Here is an 18,073-nt window from a genome sequence, read left to right as displayed (position 1 = left end):
TTGCTTACCTCACTATCAGACTAGAAGATACTTTGCCTTACAGACTAGGGGAGGCCTCAATTCAATCACAGAATCACTTAGATGATAGAAAGGGTATCAGGTACAGTGTTGGGGGTGGGGAGGGTCTCACCTCACTCATGGTGGTCTCAATGGCCAGCCTGTGGGGTGTGGCCAGGTTGGACAGTCCTGGGTGCCTTATCGGGAGAAAGGTTTAGATACTGGTTTTCAGAAAACGAAACTAAGGGAAAGCAAGAAGCTCTGAGATGGATATAAGGAAGTACCTCTCTCCTCCTGGAGGTGGCAGTGGGGGCCCCAGGCCATCATCTGATCTTAAAGATGATGGTTGCCCTGGGGATCGTGGGAATGAAGCACTGCTCTCAGACGTTGACCTGAACAGGGTGGGGGCAAAAATCAAAAGTCAGCTGTTACTATGCTCCCAGGGCCTCATCATTCCCTTCTTGGAATCCTCACGGTCTTCTTGGTCCCCATATGCCCTACATTTCTTTAATGGTCCCCCCAACCCAGTAAGGTCCCAGATCACCAACCCTGCCCCCCCACAATCAAACTTGCTGCCATACCGGTGGTGCTGAGGGTCCGAGGCTGGGGGAAGTTCCACTTCTAGGGGCAAGGTCAGGACAAAGACATCCAGCGTGACACTGAGGTCTCTCAGGGGAACTCGGCCTCTAATGGGGGCACCCTCCAGGCTGGACAGCACTTGGCCTGGGAGAGGAGAAAAGCTGAGGGTTGCTGGGAGCCCCGGGGCCAGCACAGATTCCCAGTTCTGAGTTCTAAAGAGTGACACCCCTAGGTACGCCCCTACCACCAGATAGGCAGGCAGGCTGTGCTGAGACCTCTGACCCTCCCCTGGGCACCCCCAAGCCCCTTACTCAGGCAGGTGGGCAGGCTGCAGACAGGTACTGAGCTGTGCTGCCCACGCAGCCGCATGGAACACGTGAGGTGCAGGAAGAGTGGTGGCAGGTCATGCATGAGGCTCTCTGGCCCAGTGGGCGAGTCACCCCCTAGGATACTGAAGGAGTCTTCATCAGGGTTGACAGTGTCTGCGTCAGACAGCGAGGCGGAGTCCAGCCCAGCAGGCCCCAGGTCTGGTTCTCGGCTCTCACGGTACTCTACCTCCAGCTCTGGGTCACTCTCAGTGACCACACAGCAGGTAGATGTGTCTCCTAGTGATGTACATCGTGTGGTCAATGAGAGGGGTCAGCAGTAGAACCCCTGAACCCTGGATTGAAACAGGCTACCCCACCTCTATCCCCATGCCCACACACCTTCTTCGCCTATCAACTCAGCCTCTGAAAACTCCAGGTCACTGACTTTTCTGTCTACTGTGTCCCGAGGGCCCTCATCCTGGCAAAAAAAATAGAGACAGCTTAACTCAAGGCAGGACAAGCCACTCCCAGGCCTCAAGGAACCAGAACCAGGATTTAAGCGGATTCGGATGGGCTGAGTCGGGCCACTGGGGTAGAGAGTGGGAGTATGGGGGAGGTAAGGAAGAAAACACGCACCTCTCGCCTACTGGATGGAGGGCAATAGAAGAAGTAGTGAGGATTGGAGGGCACTGTTTGGAAGTGGAGACGACTAATCTCCAGGAACTTCTCCTGTGTGGGTGTCAGAAGGAGGCTATGTCAGCCAGGCTCAGGGCAGGACAGTACCCCTGCCCCAGAACAGCACACCTACACACCCCAGCTCAGAAGAGAGGAGCCTCCTTGCATAAGGCAGGACTCTGCTCTCTCCCTAGCATCCCACCTGGATGAGGCTATGAAGGGCATCATGTGCCTGTCCTCTGAGCTGGCAGACATCTGTCAGAGAGATCTCCGGGCCAGGGTCTAGATGGCCAGGGACACGAGTGCTCTGGAACTCAGGCTCGCTTAAGTCTTCGGTCTCTATGCTGATTGACAAGAGGGGAGGGTGTTGGAACTTAAGAACCACCAAGTCCCAGAGGAGCCTACTTCCAACTGGGGAGCTGCCCACACTTGCTGGTGTCTCTAAGAAGGATGCTCGGCACACACCACAGGAGGTAACAGAGGCAGGGGGAACCAACCCACACATCCGGCTCTAACCTCCACATTTCTTAATGCCTAGACATTTCTGTGAAACAGAGCAACGAGTCAGCATAACTTCTATTTTTGGACTTGGACCGCTGGTTGGAGGGTGATATTGTTTATCGTGAATGAAGAACACAGGCAGGGAAGCAAGGTTTGATGGGAAGAACACGTGTTCATTTTGGAGGCACATAGATGGGAGGTGTCTAGAGCTCTGGAGAGGAATCTGGGCTGGAGTTTCAATCTGGGAGTCATCAGCATACCCATTTCTCTGTTTCCCCAATGTTAATACATTGCCGATGTTAGACAAGTTACCTGTCTGCCTGCTTGCTTTCTCCCTTCCTCCCTCCACTCCTCCCTTTAACAGGGATGCGTGGAACTCCTAAGGTGAGCTGGGGGCTCAGTAGTAAGCAAAGCACACATAGTTCTTTGCCCCTATGAAACTCACAAATTGGTGGGGGATTGCTGCTATTGTATGAATGTTCCTGGAACAAGGATCTACTTTCACTGTTGGCAACCTGGAACTCCTTACCTCAACCCAGCTCAACTTCACACTGAGACAGGAGAGGACAGAAGACCTGGGAGGCAGACTGTTACCCATGCAAGTGGGACAAAAAAGCCCAGGTGGGAGCCAGGAAGTCAGTGACAAGGCATTACTGCTTCTCTGGTGCTTCGGTACTACCTTGTACTGCTATTTCCCTGGATTGGAAGGTGACTGGTTATAGGGGCTTTGTCTGTGTGATCCTTAGTACATCATTCAAGTACAATCCTAACCTGGACTCAGAAGCTAGGACAGCTCGCTCCCGAGGCTCGGGGCCCTCCTCGATGCTGCTGCTGAAGGGCCCAGGGCTGAGAGGACCAGGGCTTGGCGGTGCATGAGGCAAACCACAAGTGTGGCCACACAGTGTGAGCAGAAAGTGGGTGATGTCTACTTCTTGCAGTAGCTCCTCACAGGCATCCACTGCTGTCAGTAAGTCCTGGGAGGTCACACTCTGTGCTTGTTGTAAGTTGCGGAACAGCCCTGACAGAGGTGAAAGGGGCCACCAGGATCAAGCTCTGGAACAGCCTCTCTAGTCTCCGTATCTATAATCCCTCTATCCCTTTACTCTAAGCCCCACTCCTCCCTGCAGCTCCCTCTTGTGGTCTTCCTGCTCACCACGGACGTAGCATCGCTGTGCATGCTCCTGCAGCAAGGCACAATGGTTGGCTGCCTCCTTGTACCTGGGCTCCATCCAGGCTGAGGATGGGGAAGAGTGGTCGAGGAATTGAGTCCTAGACATGAGAGGAAAAACAGAGCCTGGTCAACTCCCTTAGCCGATAGCTCAGACACATCATCACCCACACTCAGCTGAATCGTCTATGAACCCTTACCAAATACATTCATGGGCCAACAAGTTCAACAGATTTGCCTACACATGGTCAGCAGTGTTGGCAAGACATGGCTAAGAAGCTGAGTTCCCGCTGCTGACAGTCAACCTGTCGCTCATGCCCACGAGCGTATAACTGAGCCTTGGCTGGGAGCTATGGTTAAGGGTCAACATAGGTCAATATTGAGGACACTCACCGGAAGATGAGGTCTCGAGGTACCTGAGGGGGCTGCATGCCAACCATTTGCTCCCTCAGTGCCTCCAGCGAACAGCTATAGATGTAGACAGGACATCGGGTCCGGGGTCCATCTGCACCCTCGGTTTGGGGAGCCTGACGCCCAGTATAAGCCTGTAAGTCCCGACAGAGGGGTGGACTCAGCTCGTCTTGATTCTGGGCATTGTCTGTGGGCAAGAGGTGTCATATGGTCTCAAACCCTCCATTTACTCCCCACTCCCACTCCTGCTGCACTGACTTCAAAGAGTCAGCAGCCTTACCACCGGCTGGGGTTACACTGAGGATGGGAACCTGGGGCTTCATAGTCTTCACCCCAGTTCCTTCCAGATCTTTGAGGCTGGGGGCCCCACTCCAATCCCCAAACTTAGGCTTTGTCTCTTCTAGAGATGGTCCCTCTAAGCCATAGGCAGCCAGACGCCGGACATCTGAAGAAGAAAAGAGAGACATAAATCAGAGCGGTCTGGAGGGCCAGTGAGGAACTTTTAAGGGCTTGTAACTGAGGCGGTTAGTAAGAAAGGACGGTGATTGATACCTGAGAAGGCAGCTGGGAGAAAACTCAGAAATACATGCTGGGGGGTCACAAGTCTTGCATAGCAGCGCCACTGAACGGGCTGGGTAGGGATGAGAGGCTTGAGAGTTTCAGGAGGACCTACACTCTGTAAGAGAGAAACAGAAAATCAGAGCCATCGATAAGGGAACATCCAACCCCCACAACCTTAGTTACACCTTGAAAGATCCAGGACAAAGGGAAATGACAAGAGACATTTAGAATCAAGGGTGATGGAAAGTTGGGGCATGAATACAGGGTGATTGGAAGAAGGTCGGTATGAAAAGGGCTCCAGGAGAAGAGCCAGTGCTGACCATGTTGATAAGAGTTAAGTCTCCAGTGGCCGGGGTGCTACTGACTGCTTGATCCTTCAGGACCCCATGGCCCTCCATCGGTAGTTCCTCTGGACCTACAATGTACAATGGAGATAGAAATGGTAGCCGAGGGCAGGGCCAGAAGAGAGGCAGGGCAAAACCCAAAGGCAGAAACTACCGTGGGGCGGGGGAAAAGGGCTGGGCCAGAGCCTAACATTAGAAAAGAGGTGGGGTGTTCAAGCTCACCTGAACCATGGCAGGTCCGCCGCAGCACCTCACTTAAGAAGGCAGCCTGGTCAGCAGTGGTCAGTGGTATCTCCCGATCACTCAGCTCCTGCCCCAGGCAGCTGTGCAGCAGGCACAGCACCATGTCGTTGGCGGGACAGGGCCCCTCGGCGAGAGGGACGCCCTCTGGCTCTGCCCGACACACACTCTGCTCAGCACCAAGAGCCTCCTGCTGCCCGCTGCCCCCAGCTCAGCCCTGACCAGCAAAGCCTCTCCTTCGGCCTCACAGCTTCCTCCTGTCCCACTGCTCACTTGTTCATTTGCTGACTCATCTGCTTTCTATTCTAACTGTCCCAGGCTTGCTGGCCCATTCAGTGTGAGGTTAGTGGGTACAAAGTTTGTCTACCTCGTGAAAGCAGAAGGAAGAACATCTGGAGTTGCTGGCACTGTGGCAACAATCCCATCAGGTCAAAATGGAAGGGGATCTCATAAACGCAGGTGTCTCCTCCCTGGTCCAATTCTAGGAGGGAGGGAAAGAAGCAAAGACATATAGCGAGACCTGGCTAAACTGCCTGTACCTAGCCACTTCCCTGCTCCACCCAGTGGGCCACCTTCCCCACTGACCATCAGAGACCCTTGGCTCTTGGGGCAGAGGACTCCATTCCTTGCTCTGGCACAGCTGTATCAGGTACTCAAAGCTCAGCATGGAGCCTATACAGGCAGCATCCCGTGGGTGGAGCTAAGGGGTGAACATCGGAGGTCAGGAGGTCAGCCCCACCTAGCCCAGAGTGCCCCAGCCCCCAGCTTCAAGGAAGCCCAGGCAGTCACAGACATTCAGAATAGAGATTCAGAGGGACAAGGATACCCACAGGCTGCGTGTGGTACTCCACGGGAGAAGGCACCCAAACCTGGTAAAGGGTAAGGGTAGTATTCTGTAATCACTCACAGCCTGGGGGATCTCACGGTATGTCAAGTCCTGGAGGTGCTTCCAGCTTTCCGGGCCAGGTCCCACACGCCCACACTGTGGCTCCACCCAGACTTCTGTGACCAGATTGAGCTCTGAGTCTCCCTCCAGAGCCTCCACCTCCACATCGTTGTCATCGTCTGTTGAGAAACTAAAGGAGGAAAGCGTCTGAGCCCAGAGAAGAACAGAGTTCAGTCCAGAACCTCACGGCCAGGGAGTGCCCCATGAAGGATGGGAAGGGGGCAAGCAGAGAGGAGAGCCACATGGTGCCATAATCTGCCTGATGAAGCATCTAAAAACTGCCACTACTCCCAACTCTGGGATCAAGATAATCTCAGGATATGGGAGATGGAATTTAGGGTAAGAGGGACAGTGGGGAGGAAGGGGAATCTGGAAAGGCAAGTCTTAGGAAGGGGTCAGGTCTAACCTGTCTTTGGTGGAGGTAGAGTGTGGGGGGAAAAGGATGTATTGAACAACACATGTGTGTTTCTCTTCAGCTGCAGCCTGCCCAGGTGGCTCATTCTGTGGGTAAGATGGAGATCTTGGGCAAACTCCAGCCAATGCAGAGATCTGGCCAGACCTTGCCCTAGCCCGTAAGACTTTAATCCCCTTGCCACATTGTCCTGTGGCTGGCCTCTGGCCACACAGGCCCTGTGACACAGATTATCCCGCAGTTCCAACTCAGTTCAGAGGTGAGTGTCCCTGGGATTATCACAGACCTTAGTGGGGAGGTGTCAGAAGGAAGGGCATATACCTGAATTGGAAGCTCCAGGACCATGTTGATGATTCCTTCCCCACTGCAGGCGAAGTGGAACCCTTCAGACAGACGAACTCTGAAGCGCCATAAAGGCAGGGGCAGAGTTGGGATGGGATGGGGGGAAGGAGAGACCCACTCAGAGTACAGCCTCGCCTTCATCCCCTGCTTACATACCCACCTCCCAGCAACCAGCCTAGTCTTCTGGTGGCCCTCCTCAGACCATTGGCTCCTCAAAATGTAACAGGTTCAATGAGTACCAGAGGCCCAAACAAATAAACTAGGTGGTGAGCAGAGGGGCAGGCAGTAGCACGCACTGCTCTGTGTTGGGTACTTTGCACAACAGCAGCAGCAAAGAGAAGGAGGCTCAGAGAGGGGAAGGAAGAGTCTTGGTTAGGCTTTCTGCCAATGCCCAAACCCAGAGTCTACACCCTCTCTCCCTATCCCAAGTTGCCTGGCAGGCTCAGGTGACGTACTCAGTGAGGATGGAAAGTAGCTGGGCGATGGCGCTGAGGGGCAGTGCAGGGGCCAGCCCTGACGGGACACTCCAGACCCAGCGCTGATGATAGAGGTAGCGGGACAGTGATGCTAGGCTGGAAGAGGCTGAGCGGCCCGACACCAAGGGCAGTGGTCCTGGTGGCTCCAGTGTCAGCAAGAAAGGTGCCCGGTAGTCCAGGGGTAGCTTCTCATACCTGGGAAACGTGGGCAACTCGCGAGTTGATTTGTAGTCATATCCAGCTAAGCCATACCCCTCTACCCTCCCGGGCCCCATCCCACCCTCTCTACCAACCTGATTAGTAGCTTGTCCAGTGGCTTATGCAGGACCACAAGGCAGGGCCGGTCAGATAGGGCCTGCTGCGGTCCCAGCATGGGGGGTGACTTAGAGGGAGAGTTGCCCCCACCAATGCCCCCGAGCCCTTTTCGTTTCACCTTGGGTGTTGGCTCCTTGCTTTGTACTCGGTGGGGGAAACGTAATTGCAGGATCTCTTCCCTCAAGTCTGACACGATCTGTGAGGAAGATGGGATCAGATTCTCCTACTCCTATCTCCTACATGGTCTGGGAGAAGGGGCCCACAGACAAGGTGAGACTTCTCTCCTCCAAGTTTTATTTGGTCTGGGGGCTTCTCTTTCTACTAGACTTGACCCTGCAGGGTTTGTGGAGAGGAGGCTAGTCTACACTCCTTGGTCTAGAAGTCAGTTGAGGTCCAGCTCACCTTGTGTCGGGCCTGTGCTGCTGTGCCAATTGGAAAACCCAAGCGAAGAACCATGCATGGCGCCTTGGAAATGATGCGGACCATGTAGAAGGAGGAAGGGGGCTGGTCTGGGGCACTGGGGAGAAACAGGAGTCAGTAAGCATCCCTAGCTTAAGAGTTCATGGGTTTAGGAGGAAGTAGGGGTGGTGTGGGGTTAGAGGAAGAGGAACAAGATGAGGTAGTGGGGGAAGAGTGAGGGGTCATCACTTTGCCCACCTGGAAAGCAGCTTGACATAAGAATAGCCCTCCACTAGCACAAAGCTGCTCCAGTCCCGAAGCAGGGAGGTCAGTGAGGAGTGGGAAATCCTGCACTGGATAGTGCTGTAGCGTCCATTGCTGCCCGGGGTGTGCAAGTGCTTGGGGATTGGTCTGGGAAGACGGGGTACAGGTTGAGGTCAGACATTTCCAGCCCCAATCTTGGCAGCAAATACACTGCTAGCTGCCTCTTCCAGGCCCTGCCTGAGGCTATGGGGGCTGATAAGCAGGAAGACTAGGAAAGGACCATAGTTTTCCCTTGGCCAAGATTAGCAAGGGCTTATCTGCTGTTATGTTTTTTCCTGCTTCCCTTCTCATCAGTCCTTGTGCCCTCACTCCTGCTCCTCTATCCCAACTATGGCCGGAGGAGGATACTCACGTATCGTGCTCCAGGATGAGCACCAGGCGATGCATGTGCAGCCAGCGCTGCCATGAATTAGCATCCATGGACAGCACTGGCTTCCAGTAGGCAGCAAACTGGGCATGGGATGAGTCGGAACCACTGTGCTGAAGGGAGAGCACCTGAGAACAGGAACAAGAGCCTTATAGCAGCATTCATGGAATACCAGGGCACAACCTCCAAAAAGCACACAGAACCTCACGCAGACTCAGATTAGGGGGTCACAGAAGGCCGTGCTTTAGGGCTGAAGGAACCTACAGCCCAGCCTGGGACAGAGGCAAAAAGCTGCCTCTGGTATGAAGGCTAGGTTAGGATGACTGAGTGCAGGGACAGACTGTACAAAAAAACCACTGCCGTTGAGTCGATTTCTACTCATAGCGACCTTATAGGACAGAGCAGAACTGCCCCACAGGGTTTCCAAGGAGCAGCTGGTGAATTCGAACTGCTGACCTTTTGGTTCACAGCAGTAGCTCTTAACCACTGTGCCTCCAGGGCTCCTGTATCGTTGACTTTGGAGGAAAACCTGCTCAGTGATAGCAGAACCTCATGCCACCACACACTAGCATGTTTTTGTGGTGTTGTCAGGTGCTGTCAAGTCCGTTCTGACTCATAGCGACCCTATATACCACAGAACGAAATACAGCCCGGTTCTGAGCCATGCTCACAATCATTGTTATGCTTGAGCCCATTTTTGCAGTCATTATGTCAATCCATCTTGTTGAGGGTCTTCCTCTTTTTCGCTGACCCTCTACTTTACCATGATGCCCTTCTCCAGGAACTGATCCTTCCTGACAACATGTTCAAAGTATGTAAGATGCAATCTCACCATCCTTGCTTCTAAGGAGCATTCTGGTTGTACTTCTTCCCAGACAGATTTGTTTGTCCTTTTAGAAGTCCATGGTATATTCAATATTCTTCTCCAATATCACAATTCAAAGGCATCGATTCTTCTTCGGTCTTCCTTATTCACTGTCTAGCTTTCGCATGCATCTGATGCAAATGAAAATACCATGGCATGGGTCAGGTGCACATTAGTCTACAAGGTGACATCTTTGCTTTTCAATACTTTAAAGAGGTCTTTTGCAGCAGGTGTGCCCAATGAAATGTGTCTTGATTTCTTGACTGCTGCTTCCATGGGTATTGATTGTGGATCCAAGAAAAATGAAATCCTTAACTACTTCAGTCTTTTCCCTGTTTATCCAAGAAAAATGAAATCCTTAACAACTTCAGTCTTTTCCCTGTTTATTGTGATGTTGCTTATTGGTCTAGTTGTGAGGATTTTTGTTTTCTTTATGTTGAGGTGTAATCCACACTGAAGGCTACGCTCTTTGATCTTCATCAGTAAGTGCTTCAAGTCCTCTTCACTTTTCAGCAAGCAAGTTTCTGTCATCTGCATAATGCAGGTTGTTAATGAGTCTTCCTCCAATCCTGACGCCCCTGTTCTTCTTCATATAGTCCAGTTTCTCGGATTATTTGCTCAGCATACAGACTGAATGGATATGGTGAAAGGATACAACTCTGATGCACACCTTTCCTTGTTAAACCACACAGTATATCCTTGTTCTGTCCAAACAACTGCCTCTTGATCTACACACAGGTTCGTCATAAGCACAATTAAGTGTTCCAGAATTCCCACTCTTCGCAATGTTATCCATAATTTGTTGTGATCCACACAGCTGAGTATCTTTGCACAGTCAATAAAACACAGGTAAACGCCTTTCTGGTATTCTCTGCTTTCAGCCAGGATCCATCTGACATCAGCAGTGATATCCCTGGTTCCACATCCCCTTCTGAATCTGGCCTGAATTTCTGGCAGTTTCCTGTTGATGTACTGCTGCAGCTGCTTTTGAATGATCTTCAGCAAAATTTTACTTGCGTGTGATATTAATGATATTGTTCAATAATTTCCACATTCAGTTGGATCACCTTTCTTGGTAATAGGCACAAATATGGCTCTCTTCTAGTCGGTTGGCCAGGCAGCCGTCTTCCAAATTTCTTGGCACACATGAGTGAGTACTTCCAGTGTTGCATCTGTTTGTTGAAACATCTCAATTGATATTCCATCAATTCCTAGAGCCTTGTTTTTCGCCACTGCCTTCAGTGCAGCCTGGATTTCTTTCAGTACCATGGGTTCCTGATCACGTGCTACCTCTTGAAATGGTTGAATGTCGACCAATTCTTTTTGATACAATGACTGTGTATTCCTTCCATCTTCTTTTGATGCTTCCTGCATTGTTTAATTTTTTCCCCATAGAATCCTTCACTACTGCAACTCGAGGCTTGAATTTTTTCTTCAGTTCTTTCAGCCAGCTTGAGAAATACCAAGTGTGTTCTTCCCTTTTGTTTTCTATCTCTAGCTCTTTGCGCGTGTCATTATATTACTTTATCTTCTCAAGCCACACTTTGAAATCTTCTGTTCAGTTTTTTTACTTCATCATTTCTTCCTTTTGCTTTAGCTGCTCAATATCCAAGAGCAAGTCTCAGAGTCTCTTCTGACATCCATTTTGGTCTTTTCTTTCTTTCCTGTCTCTTTAATGAACACTTGCTTTCTTCATGTATGATGTCCTTGATGTCATTCCACATCTCATCTGGCTTTCAGTCATTATCTATTCTTGGCTCTTGTGGACTTGTTCTAATTTTCTTCAGTTTCAATTTGAACTTGCATATGAGCAACTGATGGTCTGGTCTGTTCTTCAGTCAGCCCCCGGCCTTGTTCTGATGGATGATATTGAGCTTTTCCAACATCTCTTTCCACAGATGTAGTCGACTTGATTCCTATGCATTCCCTCTGGTGAGGTACATGTGTACAGTTGCTGTTTGTGTTGGTGAAAAAAGGTATTTGCAGTGAAGAAGTTATTGGTCTTGCAAAATTCTATCATGCAAGGCATCATTTCTATCACCAAGGCCATATTTTCCAACTACTGATCCTTCTTTGTTTCCAACTTTCACGTTCCAACCATGAGTAATAATCAATGCATCCTGAATGCATGTTTCATCATTTCAGACTGCAAAAGCTGGTAAAAATCTTCAATTTCTTCATCTTTGGCCTTAGTGGTTGGTGTATAAGTTTGAATAACAGTTGTATTAACTGGTCTTCCTTGTAGGTGTATGGATATTATCCTATCACTGACAGCGTTGTACTTCAGGATAGATCTTGAAATGTTCTTTTTGACGATGAATGCAACGCCATTCCTCTTCAAGTTGTCATTCCTGGCATAGTAGAAAATATGATCGCCCAATTCAAAACAGCGAATTCCAGTCCGTTTCAGCTCACTAATGCCTAGGATATCAATGTTTACGCATTCCATTTCATTTTTGTCAATTTCTAGTTTTCCTAGACTCATACTTCATACGTTCCACGTTCCTATTATTAATGGATGTTTCCTCCATGTGTCTGTCAGTTTGTCGTACTGTGGGGGCTTGCGTGTTGCTGCGATGCTGGAAGCTGGGCCACCAGTATTCGGATACCAGCAGGGTCCCCCATGGCAGAAAGGTTTCAGCTGAGCTTTCAGACCAAGACAGACTAGGAAGAAGGACCTGGCAGTCTATTTCTGAAAAGAATTAGCCAGTGAAAACCTTATGAATAGCAGCGGAACACTGTCTGATATAGAGCCAGAAGATGGGCTCCCCAGGTTGGAAGGTACTCAAAAGATGACTGGGGAAGAGCTGCCTCCTCAAAGGAGAGTTGACCTTAATGATGCGGACGGAGTCAAGCTTTCGGGACCTTCATTTGCTGATGTGGCGCGACTCAAAGTGAGAAGAAACAAAGGAACAGCATACTAGCATAAGCCACCTTATGTCAGTGCTAGGCTGACAGCCGTAGACTGAGTGTAAGGAAAACACAGGACGAAGAGAAGCTATGGTCTTCAGGGAGTACACAGTCTACATGGCTGGTGGCTGGCAAATGGTGAAGGTGGTGGTGGGGGAGGCCAGAGTGTGTCAAGTGAACACGGGGTAAGAGGATTCACGGTCTGCTGGGATACCATCACCCAGGTATTCTTTAAGTTTTTACCTCTGATACCTGTGGTCTGCTGAGGATAGCCTCTCTCTACAGCTCCTTCTCCCCTGGGGGCCTAGGAGCAGGGAGGAGAGATGGTCTCAAGGCTAACACTTAGGATTCTGGTTTGGGTGCCTCAGACTCTGGAGGGAAGGAAATAGAAGGTGGTTCTAGAATCCAGATGCTGTGCCAATCCAGGTCCGTGTAGGAAGAAATGGGGACAAAGAGCATCAGAGCCACTCACCGGGGTAGTGGAGCCAGGAGGGATGTAGAAGAGTGGCACTCCACTTTTGGTGCTGTCAGGAAGCGTGAAATGTTCTGGGACAGAGGAGAAGGACTGAAGGTGGGCTAGCATCTGGTCTGTCTGGTTAATGCTGTAGAACAAAGATCAACCCTGAGTCACAATGGACTTTGGCAGGTTCACAGAAGGGGAGCCTCAGTCTGCTTGGGCCTCAGAGAATCATGGGCCCCTGGATACAGCCTGGTGCTCTGAGTGACTCTTCTCAGCACCCACCTTCACAAATCTGTTCCTCCAAACAACCAAGGGGGCATTACTCAATGAGTGGTGACCTCACTCACCTCTGCAGTGTGTTCCAGAAGCGCCGGATAACGTGGGTGCGATACAACGAGCGAATGGGTTGCCTTAGAGCACAGGACACATCATGCAGAATGTCATAGCCACCTTCCATTGTCACTTCCACCCGTGTTCCTCGAGGGCCCTCGGGCTCCAGAGGCCAGGGTGCCATAGCCACATACTCAATGCGCATGTTGTGTTTCCACAGCAGCACCAGCTTTACCTCTAGCTGGGAGCCTCCTTGAGGGGAACCAAGAGGGGTGCTTAGGGGAAGAAGGCACAGGACTCCACGCCTGGGTCCTATCTGAAACCTCCACCTACCCCATGGCACTCTAACTTGGCCAAAGGTTCCAAGCATGGTTCCATATATTACAGGACCAGGGCCTGCTAACTGACACGAACAAAAGTGTGAAGGAGTTATCTGAAAACAGAACACCATACTACCCACAGCTGATTCACCTTGGGCAAGGAGGAGATGGAACTGGGAGGCCAAATGCTGGGGGGCGGAGGTGGGGGGGAGGCAACTAAAAAACTGACTTATCTCATATGGTAAGCAGGGCCTTTCACAGACATTCTTTCCCACGTGGTCCATTTGTGCCTTTGCTTTGTTCAGCAGGTTCTCCCGCACACTAATTCTTAGTGACTTCTGAGATACACAGCAGGGCCTAGAGACCCTTACCTTTGGCCAGCGTGACCTCTCGAACACTGTAGCCCTCTCGAAGCCGCACGGACACAGTGCTGACCAAGTCGGCTGGCACCTCCTTCTCAGTGTGCTTCTTCCGGCGCAGGGCCAAGGCAGGGTTGCTGCTTGCGGAGACCAGGTGCTCATTAAACAGGCGGTGCTGAGAGCCTAGAAGACAAGTGAGGATGGGAAAAGAGAAAGTAGTTATTTGTCAGCTGATAGATATATAGGAGGGGAATATACTGAAATCATGGGAAAGAACAGTGACAAAGTGATCAGTCCCAGTTATACCTTCAGTCCTCCAGGGACCCAAATTCCTAGCCAATTCCTGCACAATCTCCCTTCCATCCCACATCCAACCCATCCTGCCTCTCACCACAGTAATATTCAGGGTTCAGTGCTTCCCCACTGCGGAGGAAGGAGTAGAGGAGGAATGCCCGGTGGTAGACGGTTGGACCCAGGTTGCCTGGCTCGGGCTCGGGACAGGTGGACAGGTAGGAGCCAAATGTTGCCATTGCGATGAACTTCATTAATTCCACATTGGGCACATGGCCAAAACTGCAGTCATAAGAGTAAACTCCTCCTACCTGAAAAAAGTGAGCAATTGGGAGACGTAGCTCTAAGAGAGGTATAGGAGAAGGAAGCAGATAGGAGAGAGACTGGGCTGTGTGGCTGCTCCCATCCCCTGGACCACAGGGAGGGAAGCGGGCCAGTGTTCTAGCTACAGACCACTGCTCTGCAACTTTCCTTCCTTGAGCCCTTCTGTCTGAAGCCCATTCCATTTGGCCATACCATTCTCTGCCCTTCTTCCTCAATACCAAGTATCAATCCTCCCCATTCACTACAGATTTTGGCAACTATTCACTGGCTTCCTGTCATCACCCTGAGAGGCTTTAGTGTCTCTTTAACAAAGTTCCTCACAAGCTTTAGTGTCCATATAAAACATTTCGGGATTTTGCTAAAAACCAGTAGGTCTGGGGTAGGGCATGGGATTCCATTTACTATGAAGCTCTCTGGTGATGCCAATGCTGCTGGTCCTGTGAACCACACTTTGAGTACGAAGACTCTAGGTCAGGATTCAGCAACTCATATACAGCCTATAGCTCAAATTTAGCCCATCACCTATTTTCATAAATAAAGTTTTCTCGGAACACAGCCACACCATTGATGTCTATGGCTGCATTCCCGCAACAACAGGAGGGTTGAGTAGTTGTATGGCTACAAAGCTTAAAATATTTACTATCTGTCCCTTTATAGAAAAAGTTTGCCAACTCCTGTTACAGATAATTTATCCAACTCCCTGACCGCAGGTCCTTAACCCTCGTCTCCAGTAACTTTATCCAACTCACCTGCTCACTGGTTATCCCTGAACTACTTATGTAATCTCTGCAATCTCAAATAGCCACATCCTACAGATTACACAGAGTTTATCCCTTTAGCTTCCTTTCACCTCCTATGCTGCTTTTTGACCTCACCGTGATTGCCAGTTCTTGGACCTCTCTGTTTTCTCTAAAATCTATCCTCATTCTTCTGACAAAACTCCTTTCTCAACCTAGCCTAAGCTTGAGGTTCAAGTAACTCAATAAACATTATTCCCGACACCCTGTCCTCCTAACTTTTTTTTGCTTCCACCTCAAAATCCGAACTAGGATCACAATGCCTATATATGTTGTTATGGATTGAACTGTGTTCCCAAAAAATACGTGTTGTAAATTCTAATCCCTATACTTGTGGATGTAATTCCATTTAGGAATAGGATTTTTTTATGTTGATGAGGTTGTATCAGTATAGGGTATGTGGTAAGCTAATCACCTTTGAGATACAAAATGAGCAGTTTAGGCACAGAGAAGCAAGCAGAGATGGGGGAAGATAGATGCCAAGCCACGTGAAAATTAGCAAGGAACTGAGGAACAGGAACTGAAGAGAGACAAGGACCTTCCCCCAGAGCCAAAAGGGAAAGCCTTCTTGTAGAGCTGGCACCATGAATTCAGACTTCTAACCTCCTAAACTATGAGAAAAAAAAATGTTTGTTAAAGCCACCCACTTGTGGTATTTCTGTTACAGCAACACTAGATTACTAGGACCCCTGGCTGGTGGAGCCAAAATGGAGAAAACTGAACAGCTGTGCAGGTTGGCACCACATCAAAACATATGAGACTCTACAGCCCAAAGGTGGAAACGACCCAGGCGTTGCTTTCCAACAAATGAATGGATAAAGTACGTGTCGCATACATACAATGTAACATTATTCAGCCATAAAGAGAAATGAAGTACTGATACATGCTATGACATGGATGAACCTTGAAAACATGCTGAGTGAAGTAAGTCCGGCACGAAAGGATATGTTGCATGATCCCACTTATGTGAAATATTTAAAATAGGCAATTGCATTGTGACAAAAGTTTACCAGTGATTACTCGGGCTGGGGGGAGGGAGAAAGGGGAGTTATTGCTGAAGGGGTACTGAGTTTCTGGCTGGGGTGACGAAAAACTTTCGGAAGTGGATGGTGGTGATGGTAGCACAACATGGTAAATGTAAATAACGCCACTAGATTGTACACTTAAAAATGGTTAAAATGGCAAACTTTTTTGGGTATATATATTTTACCACAATAAAAAGCAAAACAAAACAAAATGATATGACGACACCCAACCCAGCTGTCTTTCAGGGCTCTCCTCAGCACTGCTCCAATTTCCTGACTCTGGCCTCCCTCCTGCACAGGACTCATCTTCACCTGCTACTTCAGAGAGAAACCAGAGGGCCTTGGCAGAATTTACCTACATCTTCACTTCTATTCGAGTGAGAAAGATGTGCTAGTCTACTTCTGTAAAGATTACAGCCTTGGAAACCCTCTGGGGCAGTTCTACTCTGTCCTATAGGGTCGCTATGAGTTGGAATCAGCTCTACAGCAATGGGTTTGGTCACTTCTATCCTTCTGGTCTCAGAGAAAGAAATGGATACTCTCCTGCTCCAAGACAGTCCCTCAATCTCTTTTCTTGAGCTAATATCCTCTGTCAATTTAGGAATGTCACCCCATCAGGCATCCTTTTTCTTTCCTTTAATTTCAAACTCTGCTTCACCATGGCTCCTTAGAAATATGCTTAGTCTTTAGCTTAAAAACAAAACAAAATAAAACACCTCTTCCCCCACCCTGGATTTCCCTTTGGCTACCATTCTCTCTGTTACTCCCCACTTGATCTTAACAGTCAAATTTCTCATGTCAACGCTTATCTCTCCTTTTTTCTCTTCTATCCACTGTAGTCATTTCCCTTACCACCTCTTTACTGAAATGGCTCTGAAAAAGATCCCCTCGAGACCTCCTTATCACCAAATCCAAAGGGTACTTTTCACTCCTCTGTTTACTTGACTTTCTGCTGCATTTTAAACTGGTTCTTGTGTGATTGCTGTCATTCTTTGCTGGGGCCTCTTCCTAGGGAAGACCTTTAAACAATAATGTTTCCTGAGGCTCTTCTGGGACCGTCTTCTCCTAAATCTCTCTCTCATCTAGTGTTCTCTCCTGAGTAATCCGATCTGTATATCCAACTGCTAAATGCTACTAACTGCAGTCATTTATTAAGTAGTTATGTGCTACACTTGGTACTTTAAACCGATGAGGTAGGTACTATTATAATCTCCATTTATAAATGAATCCAGCCTGGGGTTGAAGTGATTTGCCCAATGTCACACAACTAATAAGTGGAGCCAGGATCCATACTAACGATGTCTAATTCCAAAGGTGATGTTCTTAACCGCTATACTATGTTGACCCACAGGTGTCTCAAACAAAATTCACAGACCTGAATTCATCACTGTCTTCTCCCCACTCCGCCCCAACTGCTTCTCTTCCTGTTTGATCTGCCTGCTACCCGGTCATCACTGAAGTCAGAAACCTGGAGACATCCTTAACTCTTCTTTCTCCCTCACCCCAATATCTCGTTGATGTTGTTAGTTTAGTTGCTGTTCAGTTGATTCCGACTCACGTCAACCCCATGTGTGCGGAGAAGAAGTGCTCCATAGGATTTTCAAGGCTGTGACCTCGTGGAAGCAGATAACCAGGCCTGTCTTCTGAGGCACCACCAATTTGGTTCAAATCAGCAATCTTTCAGTTAGTAGTCAAACGCTTAACCATTTGCACCAGTTCATGTTGATGCTACCTCTTTATTTCCTCAATCCTATCACCTTCTCTCTTAATTATTTATTTCAATAATTTAATTAGAGAGATGATGGGATTCAGAAAATGAACAGGTAGAGTCAATATGAATATTTAATCCCCTTCATTTTAGCCCTGATACTCTCTCACCTGTACTACTGCAATTAATAGCCTCCCCTCCTGCCCTCTGCCCAGCAGCAAGCATGACCTTTATAAAATGTAAACTCAATTGGTGACTCTTTTTCTATATATCTGCATCACTCACAGAGATTTAGGCTCAAATTCCTTAGCACAGCAGA

The 18,073-nt window shown here is 49.1% G+C and overlaps 1 protein-coding gene across 5 annotated transcripts in view; it reads right to left on the bottom strand.

Moving 5' to 3' along the window:
• The window catches only part of SZT2 (SZT2 subunit of KICSTOR complex), a 77,769-nt gene that overhangs the window by 32,438 nt on the left and 27,258 nt on the right, over positions 1-18,073 (bottom strand). For 4 of the 5 annotated variants that reach the window (XM_049879027.1, XM_049879028.1, XM_049879029.1 and 1 more), the window contains exons 8-35: positions 14,001-14,211; positions 13,622-13,792; positions 12,948-13,182; positions 12,613-12,742; positions 8,351-8,493; positions 7,933-8,085; positions 7,678-7,792; positions 7,254-7,471; positions 6,940-7,155; positions 6,464-6,542; positions 6,137-6,231; positions 5,692-5,860; positions 5,370-5,484; positions 5,152-5,265; positions 4,767-4,937; positions 4,521-4,615; positions 4,192-4,315; positions 3,920-4,084; positions 3,622-3,826; positions 3,214-3,329; positions 2,832-3,078; positions 1,762-1,903; positions 1,521-1,613; positions 1,284-1,362; positions 888-1,181; positions 579-720; positions 282-389; positions 131-194 (exon numbers count right to left, since the gene is read on the bottom strand). In XM_049879027.1, coding sequence (XP_049734984.1) covers positions 131-194; positions 282-389; positions 579-720; positions 888-1,181; positions 1,284-1,362; positions 1,521-1,613; positions 1,762-1,903; positions 2,832-3,078; positions 3,214-3,329; positions 3,622-3,826; positions 3,920-4,084; positions 4,192-4,315; positions 4,521-4,615; positions 4,767-4,937; positions 5,152-5,265; positions 5,370-5,484; positions 5,692-5,860; positions 6,137-6,231; positions 6,464-6,542; positions 6,940-7,155; positions 7,254-7,471; positions 7,678-7,792; positions 7,933-8,085; positions 8,351-8,493; positions 12,613-12,742; positions 12,948-13,182; positions 13,622-13,792; positions 14,001-14,211 — 4,209 coding nt within the window. The other variant, XM_049879032.1, reaches the window with a different exon arrangement.

The sequence above is a fragment of the Elephas maximus genome, chromosome 3 (genome assembly GCF_024166365.1).
Source record: "Elephas maximus indicus isolate mEleMax1 chromosome 3, mEleMax1 primary haplotype, whole genome shotgun sequence".
Classification (NCBI taxonomy): domain Eukaryota; kingdom Metazoa; phylum Chordata; class Mammalia; order Proboscidea; family Elephantidae; genus Elephas; species Elephas maximus.
This window is presented reverse-complemented; position numbering and strand designations above follow the sequence as displayed.